At 49.7% G+C, this 23,415-nt stretch overlaps 2 protein-coding genes across 2 annotated transcripts; one reads left to right on the forward strand and one right to left on the reverse strand.

The window, feature by feature from the left end:
• Positions 1 to 2,050: 2,050 nt before the first annotated feature.
• On the forward strand, positions 2,051 to 9,347 carry Lpcat4 (lysophosphatidylcholine acyltransferase 4). Its single transcript, XM_021152938.1, has 14 exons — positions 2,051 to 2,290; positions 3,657 to 3,799; positions 4,068 to 4,288; positions 4,633 to 4,745; positions 4,858 to 4,918; positions 5,185 to 5,243; positions 5,447 to 5,481; positions 6,019 to 6,073; positions 6,162 to 6,244; positions 6,490 to 6,615; positions 6,837 to 6,969; positions 8,020 to 8,118; positions 8,510 to 8,666; positions 8,946 to 9,347. Exons 1-14 carry the CDS (start codon positions 2,177 to 2,179, stop codon positions 9,119 to 9,121), a joined length of 1,575 nt encoding a protein of 524 aa, XP_021008597.1. The 5' UTR covers positions 2,051 to 2,176; the 3' UTR covers positions 9,122 to 9,347.
• Positions 9,348 to 10,192: 845 nt separating this feature from the next.
• Positions 10,193 to 21,639, reverse strand: Nutm1 (NUT midline carcinoma family member 1). Its single transcript, XM_021154976.1, has 7 exons — positions 21,514 to 21,639; positions 18,009 to 18,717; positions 15,815 to 15,943; positions 14,017 to 14,156; positions 13,309 to 13,586; positions 12,810 to 12,926; positions 10,193 to 12,430 (listed from the first exon to the last, which is right to left on the reverse strand). Exons 1-7 carry the CDS (start codon positions 21,527 to 21,529, stop codon positions 10,439 to 10,441), a joined length of 3,381 nt encoding a protein of 1,126 aa, XP_021010635.1. The 5' UTR covers positions 21,530 to 21,639; the 3' UTR covers positions 10,193 to 10,438.
• Positions 21,640 to 23,415: the final 1,776 nt, after the last annotated feature.

Genomic DNA, 23,415 nt, shown 5'->3' on the forward strand with positions numbered 1-23,415 from the left:
CTCTCACAGCCCCAGAGCCTAGACAGTATAAGACCAAGGTGTCCACAGATTTGTGTGTGGCAAAATCAGCTTCCTGCCTTGAAGACTAGGGGATCTGGCTATGGGCTCATATAACCTTTTTACACAGGAGTTATCAGAAGGCTCCTCCCTCTCCTCTCCCCATCCCTTCCCGTCCCCTCCCCTACCTTCTTCTCTCCCTTATAAGTATACTGTGATCATAAGGGTCTTGGCTAGTGTTGCTTAGTCCTCAAAATCAATTGGATGGGATTAGAGATCATCACAGAGACATACCCTGGGCATGTCTCTAAGGGTGTTTCCAGAAGGGTTTAACTGCAGAAACGTTCGCTAAGACACACCCAGAAAGTAGCTAGCAACATTCCATAGGCTGGGACCCATAAATAAAAGGGGATTAAAACTGAGCTGAGCTCTAGCACTCCTTCCTCTCTGCTTCAGTGTGACCAGCCACCTCACACTCCCGCTCCCTGCCTTCCCTGACATGATAGGCTGTAGCCCTTGCTGTGACTCACAACCCTGCCTTTCTTAAATTGCTTGTCAGGTACTATGCCACAAGGAGACACATTTCCCCAAGGTCTAACCAAGTAACCATCACCTGGGAATGAGGACTTCAGCACGTGAAGGGGGGAGGGGAGCCACATACAAACGTTCAGATGTCGCAGATGTAAATCTTAACTAGTATGCATTACTTTTATTCCAGTGACCCTGCCAGCTGCTCCTTTTCTTGTGGATACAATCAATGATGTAAGTGATTCTGAGGCAGAATCTAGACAGAAGTGTCTTCTGGCTCCCTACCTAACCGCCACCCTCCCCCTCCCCCTGCAATGTCCTCTTTCTCCCGCTCCTATCTCCTGGATTTTATTTCTTAAAATTCTCAAATCAGGTTTGTAGGATGACCCGTCCCATAGAGTTGTTTGCCACTGCCAACAAATCTGATGACCTGAGTTCGATTCTTGAGACCCAGAAAGTAGAAAGAGAGAACATCCCTGCAAGTTGTCCTATGACCTACACGTCCTCGTCACTTTCATCCTGGCCTCCGAAAATATCCCAAGTTAACTCACAACTCAATTTGTCTCGAAAAAAACAAAAGAAAAAGAAAAGAGAAGAAAAAAGAGGAAAAAGGTATTTGGGGGGTTTGGGGGGCAAACATCCTTAGTTCTGACTTCTTTCCCTCCGTTTCTTGCTTCAACGCCCAGTTTTTACCTTTCAGTAAGCAGAGGGAAGATAAGGTGAATTGAACCCAGCTTATTTTCATAAATAACGACTCTTACCTCCTTCCCTGTGCACTACATATTTGATAGTGTTAGCAGCTATGGGTTTCAAAGTCCACTCAATTCCCCGGTGCCCCATCAGTTAGGCTGTAGTACAGTGTGTTTTTAGAGCATTAGGGTTTTGCAGGTGACAGGAACTTAGGTGACCTCCATATTCCACAGGGAGACCAGTAGAGAAGCTAAGATTGCTACCTCTCCCGAGCCTGGCTTTGCGGAACTGGGGGACCTACGCCCGCTAAGAATCGAGGGATGCGAGCGCGCGGGTGACGGTGGTCCACGCAGCCCTGCACGCGCGGACGCCGAGAGCTGCGACGCGCAGTACGGCCGCGAGAGGGCGCGGGCTCCACTATGGCGGCACGCCGACCGGGAAGGAAAGCGGTGGTCCGCCCCGGAGATGGGGAAAGTGGGGCCGAGGAGCGGCGGGACCAGGGGCGCCCAGCCTCCTTCCCAGCTGCCGGCCTCGGCAACCTGCCCTGACACAGGGCTCCACCCCGTCTGCACTCGCAGGGTGGCCGCAGCATCCGGAAAGTGACCAGGGCGCTCCCCTGCGCGCCCACCTCTCTGCCCCGCTTCCAGCCCGAGATCCTGGGAAAGGGGTAGCCAGGTCCTCGGGGCGCCGCGCTCCGAATGGCGCGAGGGGCCGCGGAGAACGCGGCTGAGCGGGGACGCCGGAGAGCCGCAAGCCCCGCCCCGCGGCCGGCGCCCTGACAACGCGAGCGGCCCGGGCGGCGCCGCCGCTCTCCGCCCCTCGGCCGGCACCAGGCGGGGCTGGGACCAGAGCGCCGCCGCTGCCTCTGCCGCACGAGCAGCGCTGCTCTGCAGAGCCGGACCGGGAGCGGGGCCCGGGCCGGGAGCGGGGGGTCGCGGCCCTCGCTCGACCTTCTCCCACCATGAGCCAGGGAAGTCCTGGGGCCTGGGCCCCCCTCGATCCCACCTCTGGGTCCTCTGCGTCCCCAAATCCGTTCGTGCATGAGTTACACCTCTCCGGCCTCCAGAGGGTTAAGGTAAGGTGTGGGCAGGGGACGTGTGGAAGACTGGTTGGAATGAGGAAACCCAGTGATGAGATGGGCAAGGGGGTGCCAGAGGAGGCGGATGGGAAGCTTGTGGGGAGGGAGTTAGGGGGCGCGCACGTGGGGGCGGCTGGGGGTGGGTAGGTGAGGAGCCTTGGTGAGGACTCCAGCTTAGGCGATAGACGAGCTCACAAGTGAGGAAGAAATAAATGAGTGGGAGAGGGAGCACTGAAGGAGACCCAAGGATAGGAGAGATGGAGGACACTGGGGAATGCGGATTACATCCTACGGAGGTTGACGGGCTAGGATGGAGCTGAGGGCTACGGAAAGCCCAGGGTGGGGGCAGGGGCGTGCTCAGCGATCGGGGCTTCGACTTAAACGGTTTGGACCCAGAGACTGCGTCCTTGTGCCCTTCCAACACCTCTTTCCGCCACCCCGGTCACTGCAGCACCTACTGGTGGGGGCAGGGAGGCTGGGAGGGGGGTTAGCTACAGGAAGTAGAGGGACGCACCACCCTAGGGGAGCCAGGAGGTGGAGTGGGGAGGAAGTGTCCAAGGTTTCTGTTGTGATCACCTCCCGAGAGGCCCGCCCCCGGGGGGCTAGGTTTATTTACCTGCTCCATCCTAAGGAAGCCCCTGGAGTCACCCTGGCACTTGGCAACCCTTACCTTGCGGAATAGGGCTGAGGGTTACCGAAGGATTGCTGTTCTGCAGTACTAGGCTAGGGATTGATTGACCCGAGGCTTGAAAAGTGGATCTCTGTGTTTCCAGCCATCTGCTCCTTGGGCCCAAAGTGTTGAAAGCCCTGCACAGGGTTTGTTTGACATAGGAGCTATTTATGGAATGGGATGGGATGTTGGGAAGAACTATCTCTAACCTACATCAAACACAGTGCTGGACACCTTCCCTGCATTTCCTCTTTTCTCTTTGGGGGGATGGGGGGGCGGGGAAGTATTGCCCTGTGTAGCCCAGGCTGTCCTAGAACTTGTTCTGTAGAGCAGACTGGCCTGGAACTCACAGAGATCCACCAGACTCTACCTCCTGAGTGCTGGGATTAAATGCTTGGGCCACCCCCTCCCAGTCCATTAAATCCTAACAATCCATTCCAAGTACCAGATGCGTTATGACAGTAACCTTTGTAGGGGGAGGGGGTCACCTGAGAGAAAACAAGGCACCTAGTGGTATTGATCCTTTGTCCTCCCGGCCTCTAGCATCTTCATCCCATGTGGATCCCCTGTGCCTCTACCCTATCACCTACAAGGTGTTAACTATTTGCCCCTGGGTCAGTCCTTATAGGAGATGGTGGCTGTGGAATGAGCCTTTCCCAGGCCTAAGGGACATTTTCTCCTGCCCTTCTGCAGTTCTGCCTCCTGGGGGTACTGCTGGCCCCAATCCGAGTACTTCTAGCTTTTATTGTCCTCTTTCTCCTCTGGCCCTTCGCGTGGCTCCAAGTAGCAGGTCTCACTGAAGAGCAGCTTCAGGAACCAATTACAGGATGGAGGAAGTAAGTGGGACCCAACTCCTAAGACCATTTCTCACCGGCTTCGATGCTCTGCTCCATCCCCCCCCCCCCCCCCCCCCACACACACACACACCAGCGTCTGGAACTTGTCACTTGAGCTAACAGCCAAGCCCAGATGTGGTCCTTAGGACCTCACTTCTAAGTGACATGTCCAAAGTACTTGAGCTCGATGGCCAGTGTGTTTTGAGGGGAAAGAGGGGTATCCTGCTTTCCCAGCCTCTCCCGCTGACTCCCAGCCTTACCTCGGCAGGACTGTATGCCACAACGGGGTTCTTGGTCTGAGCCGCCTGCTATTTTTCCTGCTTGGCTTCCTTCGGATCCGTGTTCGGGGTCAAAGGGCCTCTCGCCTCGAAGCCCCTGTCCTGGTTGCTGCCCCCCACTCAACTTTCTTTGACCCAATTGTCCTGCTACCCTGTGACCTGCCCAAGGTTGTGTCTCGAGCTGAGAATCTTTCTGTGCCTGTCATTGGAGGTGAGAGAGTTCAAGAGCGCATGGGGAGGGGGGATGGCAACCCTGGGCCCCCCTCCCCCAAAATCAGACATGGAAACACTGGCTCCCAGCGTAGAGGACAGTCAAGAGGGGCACCTGTCTGTTGGCAGATAAATGTAAGGGAACACCATTCCATTTGTCACCTGATCTCAAGACTCAGGGCTGAGGTTAGAGACAAGGTGCTAAAAAGACAGCCTACATACATAGATTGTAGCAATAAATGGATGGTTGAAATATCTTGCACTGTTGAGGAAACTGAAGCTGCCAGATGTCAGTGCCTCAGGGTCAGAACCAAGTGACTCCTCCTCTTAACCTTCCCAACCCAGCACTCCTTCGATTTAATCAAGCCATCCTAGTCTCCCGGCATGACCCCGCCTCTCGGCGCAGAGTGGTTGAGGAGGTCAGAAGGCGGGCTACCTCAGGAGGCAAGTGGCCTCAGGTGGGTAAAAGATATCTTGAAGCTCTGCCTCACGTGCCCGAATGGTTGCTCTTTCCTCCCCACTTCACTCTGTGCTTTGGGTTTTTTGTTTTTGTTTTGTTTTTTCACCCAGGTACTATTTTTTCCTGAAGGCACCTGTTCCAACAAGAAGGCTCTGCTGAAGTTCAAACCAGGTGAGTGAAACGACAGTGGGAGGTGAGGTGGGGGGTGGGGGGTGGAGCTTCAGCTTTGTGGAGGAGTACCTCACAAAGTAGAGGGAAGGGTACCTGGTAACAGTGACAGGGAGCCTCCCACCTCTCTGACAAGGTGAGTCAGAGAGGAAATTCTTGGTAGAGCAAAGCCACATGGCATTTGGGATTTGTCCCAGCCCCTCATGCCAGGTAGCTACCTCCGTGTACTAACTTCTGCCTTGGGGGGTGGGGGTGGAAATGGGATATAGGAGCCTTCATCGCAGGGGTGCCCGTGCAGCCCGTCCTCATCCGATACCCCAACAGTCTGGTGAGTCTGGGTGAAAGGAAATGGTGGACGCAGGGAATTAGGAATCCCTCCTGAGTGGACATAAGTGGAAACTGCTGGTGGGGTGTTAAAGATACGCATCTGGGGTGAAGCATGAGGTGAGGTTGGGGTCTGCTGAAGGAGATTGGCTGGTTTCCAAGAAGAGAAGTGACCTCTGCCCCCCCCCCCTTCTGCTTTTCCCACAGGACACCACCAGCTGGGCATGGAGGGGCCCCGGCGTGTGAGTGCTAGGGTTACAGGGGTTAGGGTGGGGAGTCGGGTCCACCAGAGCATTTCTGGTCCAGTCTCTAATCAAAGAGGTGAATGACCTACAGTGTAGGACTGAGAGAACTCCAGCAGAGATTGCCCTCTGACCTCCCCATATTACTTGGCAGTGTTTCTAGGCCTCCCACCTAAGTCACTCCTGCTATAATTACAGTTCCTTATTTACTGTCCAGTGTTTCTTGTTTGTGGGTTTGGGGGAGGGGAGGGAGTTAGTTGGTGGCTGGTTCTGAACTCAGTGGTCCTTGCTAGAGAACCCAGACCACTAGGGATGCCTCTTCCCATTGCCTCAGCGCCCAGGCTTCTCCTTGGAGTGTTTACTGCAGCTTTTGTCCCACCCATTACCTTTCTGGCCCTTCTCACAACCTCCTGGCTAACTGGAGCTAGGGTTCCCATTCCTCCCACCCCCCCATCACTGGGAGAACGTCCCACTGCCTTGCTCAAGAGGAGCAGCTCATCATTAAACAGCGGTAAACACCCATCTCTCCTCTCTTAGACTCAAAGTTCTCTGGCTCACCGCCTCTCAGCCCTGCAGCATCGTGGATGTAGAGGTACAAACCCCTTAGTGGGATTGGGGAAAATAAGAGTAGTGACCATGCATGCTTTCAGGTCCTGATGAGAGCCATGTCTGTATTTCAGTTCCTCCCTGTCTATCAGCCCAGCCCGGAGGAGAGTAAGGACCCCACCCTTTATGCCAACAACGTCCAGAGAGTCATGGCACAGTGAGTATATTACAAGTTACTTCCTGCTGTCCCACCAAGTATTTCCTGGAGCAGTTCTGCTGAGCTGAGGAACCACAAGGAGGTGCAGGAGGTTTTGAGGGATAATGGGGAAGGGCTGAGAGACAGCCGAGATCAAGGAGAGAAAAAGACAAAGGAAACTGACCATGCCAGTCTAACAGTGTAATGAAACCTTAGGAACGTCTCCTGCCGCCTTCTCTTGATCTCCATCCTTCCTTGTCCTGAAGGGCCCTGGGCATTCCAGCCACTGAATGTGAGTTTGTAGGGAGCTTGCCTGTGATTGTGGTGGGCCAGCTGAAGGTAGCGTTGGAACCACAGCTCTGGGAGCTGGGAAAGGTGCTACAGAAGGCTGGGTAAGTTACCCTTGAAGGTGAGGATATAATAAGCACTGTACCCGGGAGGGGAAATAAGGGAGGAAGAAGGGCTGTGCTACATTCAGTCCTTAGTACAGGGCCTCAGGGGACAGACAGCAGCTGAGCCTGCACCGGAGCCTAGTGCTGGGGGTAAGGCTGGGCATGGCGTATCCAAAAAGAAAAGAAACTGAGTCGACTCTGCTGTCACGATTCCGTCGTAGGCTGTCCCCTGGCTTTGTGGACATGGGGGCAGAGCCAGGCCGGAGTCGAATGATCAGCCAAGAGGCCTTTGCCCAACAGTTACAGCTCTCGGATCCTCAGACAGTGGCTGGTGCCTTCAGCTACTTCCAGCAGGTAATGGACTAGAACCCAGGGCAAAATGGACGGCTTGCCCTGAGAGCCAAGGAGCTCAAGATCCAGGGATGATGTCCGAGTGATTATTTTTGGCAAACTGTATTTCCGGAAATGGAACCCAAGTATCCTGTCAATTCACAATTCTAGTTTTTGTCTGTGTGTATTAAGAATACACTCAAGTTTTTATACTAGGCAGGTGCTCTTTATACCACTCACAAGGGCCCTTTCTGTGCTAATGGGTCTTAGTGTTCCCTCAACACTAAGGGAACAGAAGCAAGGGATCGTAAGTTTAAGGCCAGCCTAGGTGATGTAGTTACACCTTTCTAAAAGGTTTTGGGTTTTGGGTTTTTTGTTTGTTTGTTTGTTTGTTTTGGTTTTTTGGTTTTTTGAAACAGGGTTTCTCTGTGTAGCCCTGGCTGTCCTGGAACTCACTCTATAGACCAGGCTGGCCCTGAACTCAGAAATCCGCCAGCCTCTGCCTCCCAAGTGCTGGGACTAAAGGCATGCGCCACCACCGCCCGGCTAAAAGTTTTAAAGTAATTAAAAATTTTAAGTTTTGAGCTGTTTGGATTTCTTAAATTGAGGAAGACCATCAGCCAACATATCCCCCACAGACATAACATCTATCCTGTTTAGATTTTTAGTATTTAAAAAAAAAAAAAAAGTTAGACCAGTGGCCCCCAAGTCTGTTGGACCAGTTCTACCACATAGGTTGAGTCAGAGGAAAACCAGTTTGTCGGGGTTGGAACCTGGGATTGCTCCCTTGGGTATATCAGAGTGGGTGGTAACTTCAGAATTCCTGGGGGATCCCCTGACATTCCTAGATCTCTGTGGGAGGGCTTGGTCACAGCATAGCTTGGCATAGCTTGGCATAGCTTATGGCAGTAAGCGATGGTGGAAGGCAGCACAGGAGTCCTGGGGAGTTTGCCAGTCAGTTCTGAGCACAGTGATCATGAGCATCATCTTTAAGCCTGCTGAACAGAAGCCGGAGTGCAGAGGGCAGGAGGAAGATGCCCAGTCCCCACATTGCTCTGGTTTTTCACCCTCCAGGATGCCAAGGGTTTGGTTGACTTCCGAAACGTGGCCCTAGCGCTAGCGGCCCTGGACGGGGGCAGGAGCCTGGAGGAGCTGACTCGCCTGGCCTTTGAGGTACCTTTGAGGGACCATGGGACAGATGCTGAGACGCTTGACCCCACAGCTTCATCCCAGGAGGGCAGTATATTGTACTGTTCCCAGTTAGCTCTTCAATAATGCAAGCTCAGGGCCCTCCTCAGTGCTACACTTCCTAAAACTGCCTCTGTCCAGAGTCTCCCACCAAGGCCTACCTGGGAACAGAAGGCAGAAGCTAGCTGTTCTACACTTGTCCTGAAAGATCAGGTACTAGAGATTCAAGAAGGCTTTACGTGCAGCACTCTTAGAAACAGAGCAGTGCATCAGACCAGCTTCCTGGGCAATGTGAGGCACTGTCTGAAGGAGAGAACTTGATGGCCCCCCCTTCCCCATCTCTCTCTTCTACCCCAACCCCCCCCCCCCCGCCAAGCTCTTTGCTGAAGAGCAGGCAGAAGGATCTGACCGTCTGCTGTACAAAGACGGCTTCAGCACCATCCTGCACCTGTTGCTGGGTTCACCCCGCCCCGCTGCCACGACTTTGCATGCCGAGCTGTGCCAGCCTGGATGCAGCCAGGGCCTCTCCCTCTGTGAGTCACTGCCTTCTTTGCCCTGTGCAGGTGCTGGGGGGGTGGGGTGGGGTGAGGGGTTTACGGTCAGCACCAGGATATGATTTGAGCACTGAGCTGGGCTGAGAAAGAGGGCTAGTGGCCAGTGTCAGGGATCGGAACCTCTGAGAGGAGGCAAGCTATATTTGAGAAGGCAAACAGACTAGCAGGGCTGGGTTCTGAGGAAAGAGAAGGGAGGGGTGTCCTCTCTCCTCACTCTCAAGTGGTATAACTTTCCCATTTCCCACTCCTCCTGTCCAGGTCAGTTCCAGAACTTCTCCCTCCATGACCCTCTGTACGGCAAGCTTTTCAGCGCCTACCTACGCCCCCCACACAAGCCTCGAAGCACCTCCCAGATACCAAATGCCTCATCCCCCAGCAGCCCCACTGCCCTGGCCAACGGGACTGTGCAGGCCCCCAAGCAGAAGGGTGACTGAGCGCCTCAGCCTCCCACTCTTTCCTCAGCTCAAACCCAGCCCTGCTCTCAGGACGGCGTCAGAGGCCTACCCTATGCCTCAACCCCACCTCTGCTCCTGTTTGATTTTTTTTTTTTGGTTATCTTTTTTTTTTTTTTCATTTTTTGTTTGGTGGGGTCTTTTTGTAAAAGACTATTTTATATATAAATATAAATATATATCTAATAAAAAAAAAGCCTGAAGCTTGGTCCAGAGGGTGGAGTCATTAGTTGTGAAGGAAAGAGATGAATGGTTGGTTGTCAGATTTTCATTGGAATTTCCAAAAAAACTCCAAAGATTGCTCTTGGCCATACCTGAATTCTCTCATTCACAAGCGGACTGGGGTGTTTCCTCTATGGAAATCATGCTTTGATTTTTGTATGTGCCCCCCTGTTATCACCTACTAAATATGCACATCCTAATTGACTTCTTCATGAGCCTGTCAGCCTGTTCCCTCCCGTTCTGCCCTCATTAAAGATGAAAATATAGCTTCCTACCATTCCATATTTAACAGTCCCACTGAGAGTTCATTCCATCGCCCATGCTCGGGGCAGGGACCTGTGTCAGGAAACGAGCCTCCCCCAAGTCACGCCAACCACATGGCGCTTCCCCTATGGTAGTCAGAGCTGAGGAACATAGAAGCCCTTCCTGCCCAGCCCTTAAAAGGAAGGAAAGTCCCCCCTCCTCCAACCTTGCTCTCCCAGCACCCAAGGTGCTCCATGTCTTGACACACAAAACGTAGAATAAAGTAGATTTAGGAAATGAGATCTGACCTACAAAAAGAATCCCCCCTCCCCAACAGACTTAAAGGAGGCAGACAATAGGCTATCCAGACAAGACTCAGTCTTGGGAAAGAGGGAGTGAACCTTTAGGGACTCCTGTTTTGGAACCTATCTATCTGGTCATGAAAGTGATTCTTAGCAAAACACTACAGGGGAACCAAGATAAATAAGGTTAGCAGTGTAGTCACTGGGTCCACAGAACCTGCCTTTGTTAGAAGTGCTTTGCTCTATGTCACAGTCAGGATGCTCACACCAAAGAGCACAGCATTTTCCAACCAAAAACAATCTTTATTTCTCCATATAACTTCCGAAAGCCAACTTTTCCCATTGCTTCCCACTAACAAGACCTCTGCGACCTAGCTGGTCTGACCTGCCCCAGGCTCTCTAGCTTCTGGCACAACAACAAAAACAGCATTGGGCTGAGACTGCTTCTCCACGGGGTGCAGCAGCAGCAAAATAAACTCTGGGGCACCCACCTTTGGGTGCTGCTAGGTGGAGCAGGGTGGCCCTCTGCATCCTACTGGCTACGACGACGTTTCTTCCTTTTGCTGGTGACAAGACCGTCACGCCGCCTTTTCCGAGGCTGTGGGAGCTGGGCCATTCCCAGAGCAAGGGGATTCTGCCCAGAACCATTAAACTGAGCTCCTTGCTGGTCTCTCTCTACAACAGTAGCTGGACTCCCAACTAGGGCTTGCTTCCCAGACTTGGGAGGGGGTGAAGGCTGGCCAAGGTCATCTACCTCAGTAGAGTGTCGGGATGTTTTCACAATTCCCTGACCTCCAGAGGCCTGACGAGTACTAAGGGGAAACCCTCCTGAAGAGAGGCTGAGTTTTGAAGCCAAAAGGTAGGAGAAGTTGGAGAGCTCTTCGTCTTCTTCCTCCTTCTCTGTCTCTCTTCTTTTGGCTCTATCTGCTGAGGTGCATTTTTCTTTAATAGGGGTTTCTCTCAAAATATAAGCATCCCTGGCTGCCCACCTTGGGGAAGTACTTCCCCGGCCCTGGCCATTTGTCAATTTGGTTGTCTCATGTGTATAGGATTCTTGATTGTCTTGTAAAGGAACAAGGTCGGTGGGTTTGGAGGAAACAGTATCTTCCCTGCCCTCTCCTTGGAGGTTATAAGAATTAAAATTTGATGAGCAGGAATCCTTGCTGACCCCTGTTTGGGGGCCACTGTCATCTTTAACATCTAGTATGGTGACCTGATCTATGTTTTCCAACCGAGGAAAAAGTAGATTACCTCTGCTCTCTGCCTTTTGGCTAGTCTGGGCAAGAGAGGAGGCATCCTGGGTCCTAATGATAAGAAGATTGCCTTGGCATATGGGTATCAGGGTGTCTTTGGAAGACCCCAGTGTGGAAGAGACAAGTGTTGGCAGCAGTGGGGAGCAAGCTTCAGCCCACAGATCACTAGGATTCTGTATGGTTTTAGGGCTCAGAGCTTGATTTTCTTTGGAAATTTTTTCTTTGGACCTCAAACCTGGACCACTGGCCATCAAAGATCCTGGCAAGCTGCAGGGGCTTCTCTTTTCTGGGACAGCTGTTGTATCTGGGCCTCCAGAGGGAATCACACTGTTCCCCATATCCTTGGGCACTGTGTTTTTTCTAGGACCTGGAGAAGCACTGTTTCTAGAACTCAGTGCCTGCTCCTCTCTTCTGCATGCCTCATCTTGGATGCTGTCTATGACAGTCTCAATTTGTAAGGGAACCTCTAAACCTACAGCACTCATGTCACTGCTTAGCCACAGTTCTGGGCTGAGAGAAACCCTGTCTAGGTTGCCAGCTGCTCCAGGGGAATGGTTTTGACTGTAACTCTGAAGCATGTCAGGACCTCTGTTTTCTCCCCACACGGCCCTTGAAGAGCCCTTCTGGGAAACCACTGAAGGTTGTTCTCTTCCTTGAGTAAGTATCCCAGCTCCCCCGATCTGCTTTCCTATCTGCAATGTCAAAGCCTGTTTTTCTAACCCAAGTCCTTGCAGAGGAACTGGCTCTGTAAGTCCAACATCAAAATTGGGGGCTCTCATGTGCTGGGGATCTTCTTGCCAACAAGAAGATAAAATCTCTGGATTCCTATCTGCTACTGGGTAGTACCCAGAGGACCCAGTACTTCCCAGGCGGCCATCCTGAGTTGCAGATAGCTGTTTTATAGCCTTCCCAGACACTTTTCTCTCCATACCCAAGGGTACTGGCATTCCCTGTGAAGCTGTGAGCTCTAGCTGTAAGTCCCAGCTGCTAGGGGATGGCAGACTATTTCCATCCTTGTGAATCCCCCTTGGACCACCCAGTGTTTGTTCCTGCCCACCATGTATTTCTCTTGCCTGCTTGCCTGGAGAAGCAGATTTTCCAATGCGAACAATGCCCGCAGCCCCCTGAAGCCCAGGTGAGGGCCGACGCCTTTGACCCCCGTCTTCATCTTCATCAGAAACAGAAGGACTTGAGTCTGACTGAGCTCCGCTGCAACTTGGAGGTGTCTGTGCATCTTCCTCCTCCAAGGCCAAGAGTCGTTTCTGGACCAGCTGGAAGGGAATGGACAAATGCCAGTTCTATACATGGTTAGGAGAAGAGGTGGCTGAGTGGGTGATAGGAGATGGTAGATAGTGTGGGGAAGAAAAGCAAGCGTTTTAAGTGATGGTGTCAAAGATAGATACTGTAGCTCTCTCTGCGTTAGAGCTGTGAGCCTTTCCTCGTTCCCTACCTACTTGTTTTAGACTGTAGGCAGAATGCTTTTGTGCACTGTGTGAAGGTTATCCTTGTGTTAGTCAACTGCTGATTTCTATGCCCTCATATGACCCAAAGCCCAAACCTAAACTGTCTAAAAAACAGTATCAGGATGACAAAGGGTTATACAAAATCAGCCAGGATCCTTTGCCTGTGTTCTTTGCCTCCCAAGTTTACCTGGGCAAGAGTCAGTCCTTCTTCTTGCTCTAGTTCCTCAAGTAAAGACAAAGGATCTCTCTGCTCTTCTGGAGACAGCAGATCTGCCAGAAACTGAGGGTGAATGACCGCCTCGACCTGGGGAACAGAAAGAAGAGTGGTGTAAATCTTGACATGGAGTGATCTGTAAGCCCAGGTGCTCTAGAGACAAATCTATGAGGCCCATGGCCCATAGAGACAAACTTTCACGCTGGAGTGAAAAAACGTGGAGTGTTACAAAAATGTGTGGTAGTCCCTACCATCAGCTACCTACCTGTATACCTATTTCCAAATTATAGAATGGCGCCTACTGACTTACACAGAACCCCAGATGGCTGGTGCCCCACAGTATCCAACTCATAGATATGTATTCAAAATTATAGAATGGAGGCTCCTACCACATGCAGAACCCCAGAGAGCGGATGCCTGATAGTGCCTCGCCCCCAAATATCAGAAATTAGCCACTGTAGACCTAGCTCACCTTGGAGACAAAGACTTCCTGAGAACAGAGTTCATCAATGTAGCTCAGAAGACTTGGATCGGGATACATCTCTGCACCTTCCTGTTGCCCCTCTTCCTCCTCTTCTGTCTTCCCAGTGTCCACGTAGCTTCCCATCAGCCCTTCCATGATGTCAAAATATTCTTGCACAGCTTCAGGTGGGATCTCTTTGGGTGCCTCGGGAACGGGAGGCCTTTGAGGTTTGCGTTGCCGCCGCCGAGGAGCCCGAGTCTTAGAGGCTGCCTTCTTAGGGATGTACACTGAGAGAAGAGGTAGAGAGTGGGGAAGAAGCCTTGGTATCTACTTCCCAGCAATACTTGGAAGGGAAGAAATTTGGGTTCAAGAAATGGTTCCAGAATGGGATTGAGCTTTTAGGGGAGAAAACATAAAAAACTGGAGGGGGTGTGAGATAAAACACTGTTAGAAACCTTTCCACACACCTTGACATTCCAAGAAACCATCTGATCCAACACCATATCTGATAAAGGATAGGGACTCATGCATAATCCAGATGAGAGAGTAGTTAGTTTACTTGGCCAAGATCAATAGCTACTTCAAGACAAAAGGAGCCCACACCCCAGCTTCCTAGGGGGCATTGCATTTGGTTTATAACAATGTCACTCCCAGGAAAGACAGACAGAAGCAAAAGCAGAGTTTGTTAATCCTCATCTGCACTGTGGGTGGCCTTACCTGGCTGCTGGCAAGCCTCAGGGACCATGGACCCTGGAGGATCAAGTTTCAAAGGGGCTATAGGGGACAGACCCGGGGAGCCATTCATCAACTGTGCAGTCTGTATCTGCGTTTCTTCCTCAGCCTCAAACTCCATGAACCTGCAAGAGTAAAGAAGGACTGGGCAGAGCTGGAGAGATGGCTCAGTGATTCAAATCCCTGCACGCACATGGCAGCTCACAGTTGTCTGTAACTGTAAGATCTGACACTCTCACACAGACATACATGCAGGCAAAACACCAAGGTACATAAAATGGAAAAACAATTAATTCACATTTAAAAAAAAAAAGTACAGTCTGTAATAAGGAGAACCCAGTCCATCAGTAACACAGATGCCAGGCAGCATCCACACATGGCCAAGAAACCAAGCACCCTCATTTTGGCTCAAGACTGTTGAAGTTGGGTCAGTCAGGGTAAGCTGCTCACAGGTAGGTAGTAGCCTAATGACAGTTCTGAGAAATGCCATTCTATTGTCCCTTCACCTTCAATGGTTATTCAAGAAGCTAAATAAAGAAACTGGTGGTATACAGTTTGGATAACTCTCCAGGACAAAGTGATACCCTTTACTTCTGCTGCCTATCAATCTCACCCAGTGCCCTGATTGCTACTTTATATAAACCTGGTGAATCCATATATAAGCATGGCCCATGTAATGGTCTAGAGGGACACTCTAAAGGGATGTTCCTGATGGCCTCATCTGCCCCTTTCTACAACTGAAAATGATGGCGGAAGCAGAGCCCACCAGAGTGCAAAGGCTGGAACAGGTCCTCAAGGGTAAGTCCAGGGAACCAACGGTTCAGATTCAGAGGAAAAAAAAAGATATACTTGGAGGAAATGATTTCTTCCCCAGTTGCTGTGCTAAGGATTCTCACTATGTTGCCCAGGCTGGCTTTGAACTCCTGGCCTCAAATAGTACTCCCATGTCAGCCCCGGGGCCATGTGTGCCGACTCACAACATCACAACCAGCCAAAGTTACTTTTTAAGACATGGCTATCCTGTAGAAATGGGGAATAATGAGTCAGGAGACCACTCTGGGTATACTGGATACCCAGAGTCCCCTGTTTCTTCTCTCCAACCTCTTCCAGACTTGGTCCCTCCCTGGATTGGGGGAGAACGTGTTTCCTGTACTATTTTTAAAAACATAAACAAAGCAAACCATGAAAGGAAAAGTGCTTGTGAAGTTCCAGATCAATAGCCACGTGCCATCTGGCGAGCTCAAGAACCTTCATGATGAGGTTTTCTCAGCATGGGATTTTTAGAGGCCCTGGGTTCAATCCTATGCTAACCCCTTCAAGATAAAAGCTCACATACAGCTCAAGACCTGGAGGCAAGGAAGCTTTCAAGAACAGACAGGATAGAGTAACCCCAGAGCTCAGGTGGTAGAAACAGGAAGGGTCCAGGAGACCCTCATCTGACCTACAGCCCTCCCCCTGTGGCACTACTTTATTCTATTTTAAAATGTATTCCATTTATTTATTTATTTATTTATTTATTTGTATCGTGTGTGTATGTGTGTGTGTGTACAATGTGTATTGTAGACCTCAGAGGACAGCCTCTGGGAGCCACTTCTCTCCTTCCTCCATGTGAGTCCTAAGATCAGGCTTATGGTACCTAAGCTACCTTGCTGAAGCTCTTGTTACACACACACACACACCCCCCCCCGCCCCAGACACTTACAGACATCTGCCCGTCTCCGCTGCCCCTGTATTCGACCACTCCCCCACCCCTGCAGGGTGAATGAGGGTTCATCAAACTCACTTCTCTGCCATCTCATAAAAGATCATCCGGTCAAAGTTGCTGGTCCGCTCCCATTCCTGCAGAGCCCTCGGCAGTCCCTCCTCCAAGGTCATAGTAGGTTTCAGTCGGGCCAGGGAACGAAGCACTGGGCTAAAACCCCCATTAGGTCAGACACATTGTAAAAGTGTGCCCTGCACCTGTTCTGATGCCCACCTCAGTCCATATCCCCCTGTCTCTCACCAAATCTAGTATGTCCCTCAAGCCCTGTCATGTTCCATCTTAATAAGACCTTCAGACTGAACAGCCTCCCTTCCCTCCCGTTGTTCACCATTCTTGCTGCCCTTCCTACTGAGATGTGCAAATCACACAAATCAAATGATTCTCCTTCCGACCTTCTGAAGTCAGCAAGGACGCCCACCTTTAATTCTCTCAGTGCTGGCCTTAACTGAACACTAAAAAGGAAACACTCCGGATTGTAACTATAAAATGGATTAACCCAGCAGCAGTAATGGTGTATGCCTTTGGTCCCAGCACTTGGGAGGCAGAGGCAGGTGGATCTCTGTGAGTTTGAGGCCAGCCTGTTCTACAGAGCTAGTTACAGGACAGCCAGGGCTACACAGGAAAACCCTGTACAGAGGGGGGGGGGAGGGGGGAGAGGGAGGGAGGGAGAGAGATGCCCAGAGCCTCTTGATTTTTCGAAGACTTATTTAACTAACCCAACATAAGCATCTAATTAAAACATGTATAATAGTTTGGGGATTGGTTCCCCCACCCCGCCCCCGCCCCAATTTTCATTCTTTCTTTCCAGAATGCCATCCTAGATTTTTCAAATAGAATATTGGACCATTACTTCTGGAAAGCTCCAGAGGAAATCAAGGGTGCAGACTAAAGCAAGGGCTTCATGTTAGCCTCTCCGGCTTCTAAGTCCTTAAACATTATTATCAGAGCCACCTGGGAAAGCTTGCCTGCCCATGGATTTTAGAAGCCAGGATCCCAGGACTGAGCATCGGATCAGCTTCCCAGATGGCTGCTGTATAAAGTTTTGACCATGCCTGGCATAAGATCTTCCCCATAGCATTGACGCTTGGAAAGCGGGAGTTGGCCAGAAGCAAACAGGGTCCTATGCAAACCTTGAGAGCTCATACTGGCTCTAGATTTAAAAGTTGTGCCACCAGGCCTCAAGAGAGAGCTCAACAACCACCCCAAGAAACCAGGAGCTCAGTAAGATGGCATCTGTGGAGGACTTTGGGAATGTCTCTTGATCATGACCCAAAGTCCAAATGAAGAAGCTCTCCCACTGGAAGGGAGCATGCTTTTTTTTTTTTTAAGTCTGGTTTAAAAAAAAAAAAAAAAGGAGAGAGTGTTTGCTCAATGGTCTGCAGCTGAGAACTACCCTGTCCGGTTGGGAAGTAGAGAAAATTTCCCAGATGACTAATAACTAATATATAAACAAAAAAGACTGCCTGTAACTCCAGGTGTCTTGGCTAAACATACACAAACTCTAAAGGAGGGGTACTTTGGCCTTTTGTGGGCTCCCTTTCCCTTTCAGGTTGCCTTTTTATAGTATTAATAAAAGAATGACCATCTGAATGATTCATTTTCTATGCCTGGCACTTTGCCAATCTTCTGATCAGCCCTTGGAGATAGGTGTAATTACCCCCTTTTGTGAGGAGGAACCTGAGGGCAAAGGTGTTAAATATCCTGCTCTGGATCACACACCTAGTATGCGTGGAGCCAACTGTGCTTCCCCTCTCCCCATTTCACTGAGTAAGCTAGGGTGCACACACACTAAGGTCTTCCTTTGCCTGACCCAGCGCCATCTTCCCCATTCCCACAGGAATGAGTCAGGGCCCAGCCCACCTCATCCCAGTGTCAGAGGGCAGGCAGGCAGGCAGGGCCCTGACATTTGGAGTCAGAGACCTATATGTCAATCTCTGCTTTCTGTTTTATGACAGGAAGTCTCCCAGCCTTCTCAATATTACCATAAAATGCTTGCCTGACTTCACAGAGTTGTAGGTATTCTTTCAGAGACCGCACCTGAACAGTTTCTTATAAGCCAGGAAGAATGTAGCACTGTTTTCATTCTCTTAACAATGTCTTCTCACTCTCACAACTGCCTTCAAGAATTCTGGAGTAACTTAAACTTCTGTGTCTATCCTAGAGTCCTCCCTAAAAGCCCTAGGAAAAAAAGTCAACCTTGGATACCCCCACTTACATAAGGAAGCATGAAAGAGCTTCTACATCAGGACTCTGGGATAGGTGAGTCCGGGCCAAGACTTTGTAGCGCTGCCAGCGACGATAGTTCTCATAAACACCCTTGGAAGCATAGGCAAGGTCACCTTGAGAGGGCTTCCGAGCAGCCACGGGGCCTCCTTCCATGGTTGTTGCTTGTGTTCCTGGCCAGGGCTTTTCCAGGGGCACAATGGGAGCCAGTTGGGCAGCTGGTGGTAGGACCTGCAGAGGAAGTCCTGCAAGGCCCTCCTGGCTCACTCCAACAGCTACAGCAGGCAGGATGGTCTTCACATTAGAGGAGGTCACATACCGAGGAGGAGGAGGCCCCTCCTGGCTCCCACAGGGAGCCCCTGAGGGAATCCAGTTTAGGGCAGTCTGAGTAACTATAAGGTTCTGAGTTTGAGAGGACTCAGCTGGCCCCACATCAGTCTTGACTTTGACAATGACCTGGCCAGTTCCAGCCACACTGGGGCCAGGGCCTCCTTCTCCTGTCACCAACAATGGGCTGGGGAAAGCAGAAAGGAGCAGAGGATTGCTTGGAGAGAAGACAGGAGGTATAGGGGGCTGTGGTGATGGCTCCCAGAGGGGTTGATCTGGTGGAACAGGAGGAGGTGGGGCAAAGGGAAGGGCACTGAAAGGGGACAGGCCAGCGCCAGGTTTCATGGACATATCTGGTCCTGGTAATGGAGAGGCTGTTGAGACAAAGAAGGGAAGGGAGTAGGAAGACAATGAGAAGTTAGGCCACTTGACTTCCTTTTCGGCCCTATGGGGTCAGAGCAATGACTCCCAATGCGTGAAGGAAGGGACATGGATGGGTACCTCTGGAGCAGTCCTTTACCCTTGAGCTAGTAGTGGGTTAGAGGAGTTGCTCCCTTCCAAAGAGACACACAGGCCTGCATCTTCCAGGAAGAACAAGCTCAAGCCACCATTCCTGCCGCTAAGAACATCTCTCAACACAGTCCTGAAGACCTCCCTTGCCAGCTCCATAGGCAGATGAAGAAGATGTGAAATAAGATTGATGCCTGTTCTGCAGGAAAAGCAGTCTGCAAGCACGCTGAGTGCAGGGAAAATTCCAGGGAATTCTCGAGAAGCGTTCATGGGACTCTTGAGAAAAAGGCAGTTTCACAAACACTGGTCCACCCCATTCCTCCTCTTCCTATGCCTCTTATTCCTAATAATCTCAAATAACAGAAGATGCAGTTTGTGAGCATGCTCAATGACTCTAGAACTCATAAGCTCATTTCTCCAAAAGTCGTCCCACTCAGCATACACGGACATCTACTAACCCTACTCACTCCACAAGACAGGGAAGCCACCCGATCCCAACTGCTCTAGGGCTCCTGTCTCTAGCCACACAAGCACAATTCCCAGGACAGAATACAGCAGCCTAGATTCTGGGTTCCCAGAAACTTCATTATCAAGTGAGGGGAGGACCATGGAGGGAGGGAGGGAGGTTTCCTGTGCTTTCAGTTGCCAAGTATAACAAGGTGAAATTTGGCAACACATGGGGTCTGGAGAGATGGCTCAGCAGTTAAGAGCACTGACTACTCTTCCAGAGTTCAATTCCCAGCAACCACATGGTGGATCACAACCATCTGTAATGGTGCAGTCTTCTGGTGTGTCTGAAGAGAGCAATGGTGGTGTATTCACATACATAAAATAAATAAATAAATAAATAAATCTTAAAAAAAAAAGACAGCACAGACTATTTATGGTTCTGCTGCTTAATAGTAGAAGTTTAGGGCTCACAAAGAACAAAACATTGGACTGGAGCTAAGAAAGAAAGAAATCTAGAACACAGCTCCTGCCAGGGACCAGCTCTGGATGCTGGTCAGGTAGAGGGGCTATAAATGTGCTTCCTTAAACAGGGCCTGCCTGTATCCTGCATGACTTTAATGGTACAGACAAAGCCCACTTGGTCTGATTTCATGCAACACTTCTCCCTTTTTTCTTAAAAAAAAATATTATTCCACTGACAAAGCAGTACCCCCAGATTCCACTTCCTGGCCATAAAGGAGACATGAAATAGGAACGACCTAATGTTCACACTCATCTGAACCCTACACCACAGGGCTAGCTTTATACCACCAAGTTCTGCATGCAGTGAAAATGTTCCTAAGGTCTGAGCTTTACAATAGGGAGAAAAGCTGAGCATCTCATCGTTGCTAAGACAGCCTATCCCCTCCAGCCTGAAAACCAAGGAAGATTGCCCCTAATCAAATAAAAAAACAAACAAACAAACAAACCATTTACTTAAAAAATAAATGCAGGTTTATACAACCACTCTGAAGGACAATCACAAGTTCAAAGCCAGCCTGGGTTACAGAGGGAGTTCAAGGGCAGCCTGAGAAACTTAGTGAGACCTTGCCTCAAACTAAAAGGTGAAATGGGAGCTGCAGATTTGGCTCACAGAATGCTGGCCTAGCAGATGCAAGGCCCCAGATTCAGTTTCAATAAACAAATATTCACACACACACACACACACACACACACACACACACACACACAGAGAGAGAGAGAGAGAGAGAGAGAGAGAGAGAGAGAGAGAGAGAACGTATGAACACACGTGCTCAGAAATGGAAGTCTATGGAAATATCCTATCCAAAACACTAACTAGATGGAAACTTGACCTTAGACTTCCCAAATTCCAGATATATGCATAATAAATTACAATGGAAGAAAAAAGAAAGGAAGAGGAGCCTGCTGCCTAAACTGACAAATAGCCACCTCTGTTAGAAGGAACCATCAGGCCCTGGGAACAAGCAATTTTATAAAATCTCTAGCCCCGTTCACTGGCTCATAAGTGAATAACCCCACTGAGTTTTAGCTTTCTGAGTAAGGCTAATGGACCTGGCCCCATCCCACTTCTCCATCCTTCAGCCTGCTTTTCCTGGAAAGATCAAGAGAGTTGACCCTGACTTCGCATGACGTCCTAGAGTGGGCCAGAAGACACAGATCATGCCTCTTCTCCTGAAACCTTGACGACGCCACTTACACTAACACATAAGCCTCTGTTTCCACCGCAAGCATGTCAAAGTGGTCCCTCTTCCTGGGAATCAAATTGGGTAATTGGTATCCAGTCCCAATATTCAGTGTATTACTTCAGACATACTTTGGTTCATTTCCAAGGATGCACCTCCCCATTCTTTTTTGTTTGTTTGTTTGTTTTGTTTTTCGAGGCAGGGTTTCTCTGTGGACCCCTGGCTGTCCTGAAACTCACTTTGTAGACCAGGCTGGCCTCGAACTCAGAAATCCGCCTGCCTCTGCCTCCAGAGTGCTGGGATTAAAGATGTGTGCCACCACGTCCAGCTGCACCTCCCCATTCTTAATGGTAAAAATCTATTTCCCTGGGCTCCCTGGTGCCTGTGTGGGGTCTAATTCCTCAGATCCCTATGGAGTGTCCTAAATGATTTGTCCCTAGGTAAAGTGGCAAATTTGATACCCCAGGTGGCAGAAACTGCACACTCCACTACCCCTATGGGTCTTACTTCCATCTGATGCCATAATCTGAGGTTTAGGTACTCCAACAGTGACAGTCTGGAAGGCTCCAGAATGAAACACTTGAGTCCAGGATCCAGGCAATAACCTAGCTCCGACAGATGATATCTAAGAAAGGGAGGCTAAAGACTGGGTCAAAACAGAATTAGAATCTTGGACTCAGGCATTCTGTAGTGGGGGAGGGGAAAGGATATTGTGTAGTGAGAATGAGGAGATTTTACTCTGTGGGTTTTTGTAAGCAAGCAAAAATTAGAAAGTCCCTCAGTGAATTTGATACCATGATTGTTGGGTGTCCTCTTTTAGGACAGTTTGAACATTGTCTCCCAGATTCTCAACATTACACTGTAGTTTTCACTGTTGGCTTCTTATTCAACAATACACACTTCAACAATACACCTAATCCCAAGCTCCGCCCTTTGCCCAGTTCTGCAGCTGGATTACTATTAACAACAGACCCTTGGGTGGACCTTGGGCTTGTTTCAGTGATGACTCTATTTCCCGAGCCAAATTCTGAGTGCACAGTGAAGATTAAAAACAAAAACCAAAACTAAACGCTTGGCACTGAAGTGTCTCAGATGATGCAGAGTTCAACTGCTGTGGGCTGAGCGCCACCTTCCTGCAAAGCCAACACACACACTTGTAATCCTAGGACCCAGGAGGTAAGAGTTTGAGAAAAGTCTGGGCTACAAAGTGGGACTAACTCTGAAAAAAAAAAAATTCTCTCTGTAATACCCAAACACTCCCGTCACAACACTCCCGAAATTCCTGGAAGCCACAGCCTTTTTTTTTCCCCCCATTTGCTGAAAGATTTTACTAAATTAAAAAAAAGATTTTAATTAATTGATTACTGATTTTTGAGACAGGAGCTCACTCTTTAGCCCTAGCTGGCTAGGAACTCAAAGATCTGCCTGCCTCTACCTCCTGAGAACTGGTATTAAAGACCTTCAGCTTTACAAAAAAGAAAAAGAAAAGAAAGAACCTAGTTTTAATAGTTTTAAAAGGGTTTATGTAGTTATGTTTTATGGTTATGAATGTTTGCCTGGATGGAGGACTGTGCAGCTGGGTGCATGCCTGATGCTCACAGAAGCCAGAAGAGGGAGTCAGAGCCTCTAGAACTGGAGTTAGAACCAGTTATGAGTTTCTATGTGGGTGCTGGCACCTGAAGATGGGTCCTCTGTAAGAGAGTCGAGCATTCTTAACCACTGAGTCACATCTCCAGTTCCTTTTGGATTTTTGAGACAATCTGGCTATGTAGCCTTGGTTGAAATCTAAGACTCTCTGACCTTAGCCCCTTGAGTGCACAACCCCTGCCTTAAAATTACCATAAAGTCTTTTCATTAAATTACTTTTTAAATCTTAAATTAATATTTTAGTATGACTCAAAAGTCAAATTAAGAAAAGTTTTGAGGGGGAGTCCAAGGGAGTTAAGAAAGGGAGATGGGAGGGTGAAAAGGACTAAAATTCTGTGTGTGTGTGTTAAAAGTCGACAACAATAACATCAAAACCTATACAAAACGAACAAAAATCCAGGCTATGTAAAATAAACCCTACATCAGCAAACACTCTTCCCTTTCATTCCCTGTACCAAGACCTCTATGCCAGAAGATACCAATATTAACTGTTTGTTATATATTCCCACCCCCGCAAAATCTCGAACACCCCCACCCCCACCCACCCACACACCCCACACACACGAAACACGAACACACGCGAACACACTCACCCACCCACCACGCTTTTGTTTGTTTGTTTCTCGGTTTAAAAAAGGGTTTCACTGTTTAGAATACTGTCCAGGTAGGCCTTGGACCTTGGATGTTAGAGATCCTTCCGTTTCAGCCTCCGTATTTCTGGGGTTACAAGCACGGATTAAGCTCCCGTTTTTTTTTTTTTTT

This window comes from Mus caroli, chromosome 2, assembly GCF_900094665.2.
Source record: "Mus caroli chromosome 2, CAROLI_EIJ_v1.1, whole genome shotgun sequence".
In the NCBI taxonomy this organism is placed as follows: domain Eukaryota; kingdom Metazoa; phylum Chordata; class Mammalia; order Rodentia; family Muridae; genus Mus; species Mus caroli.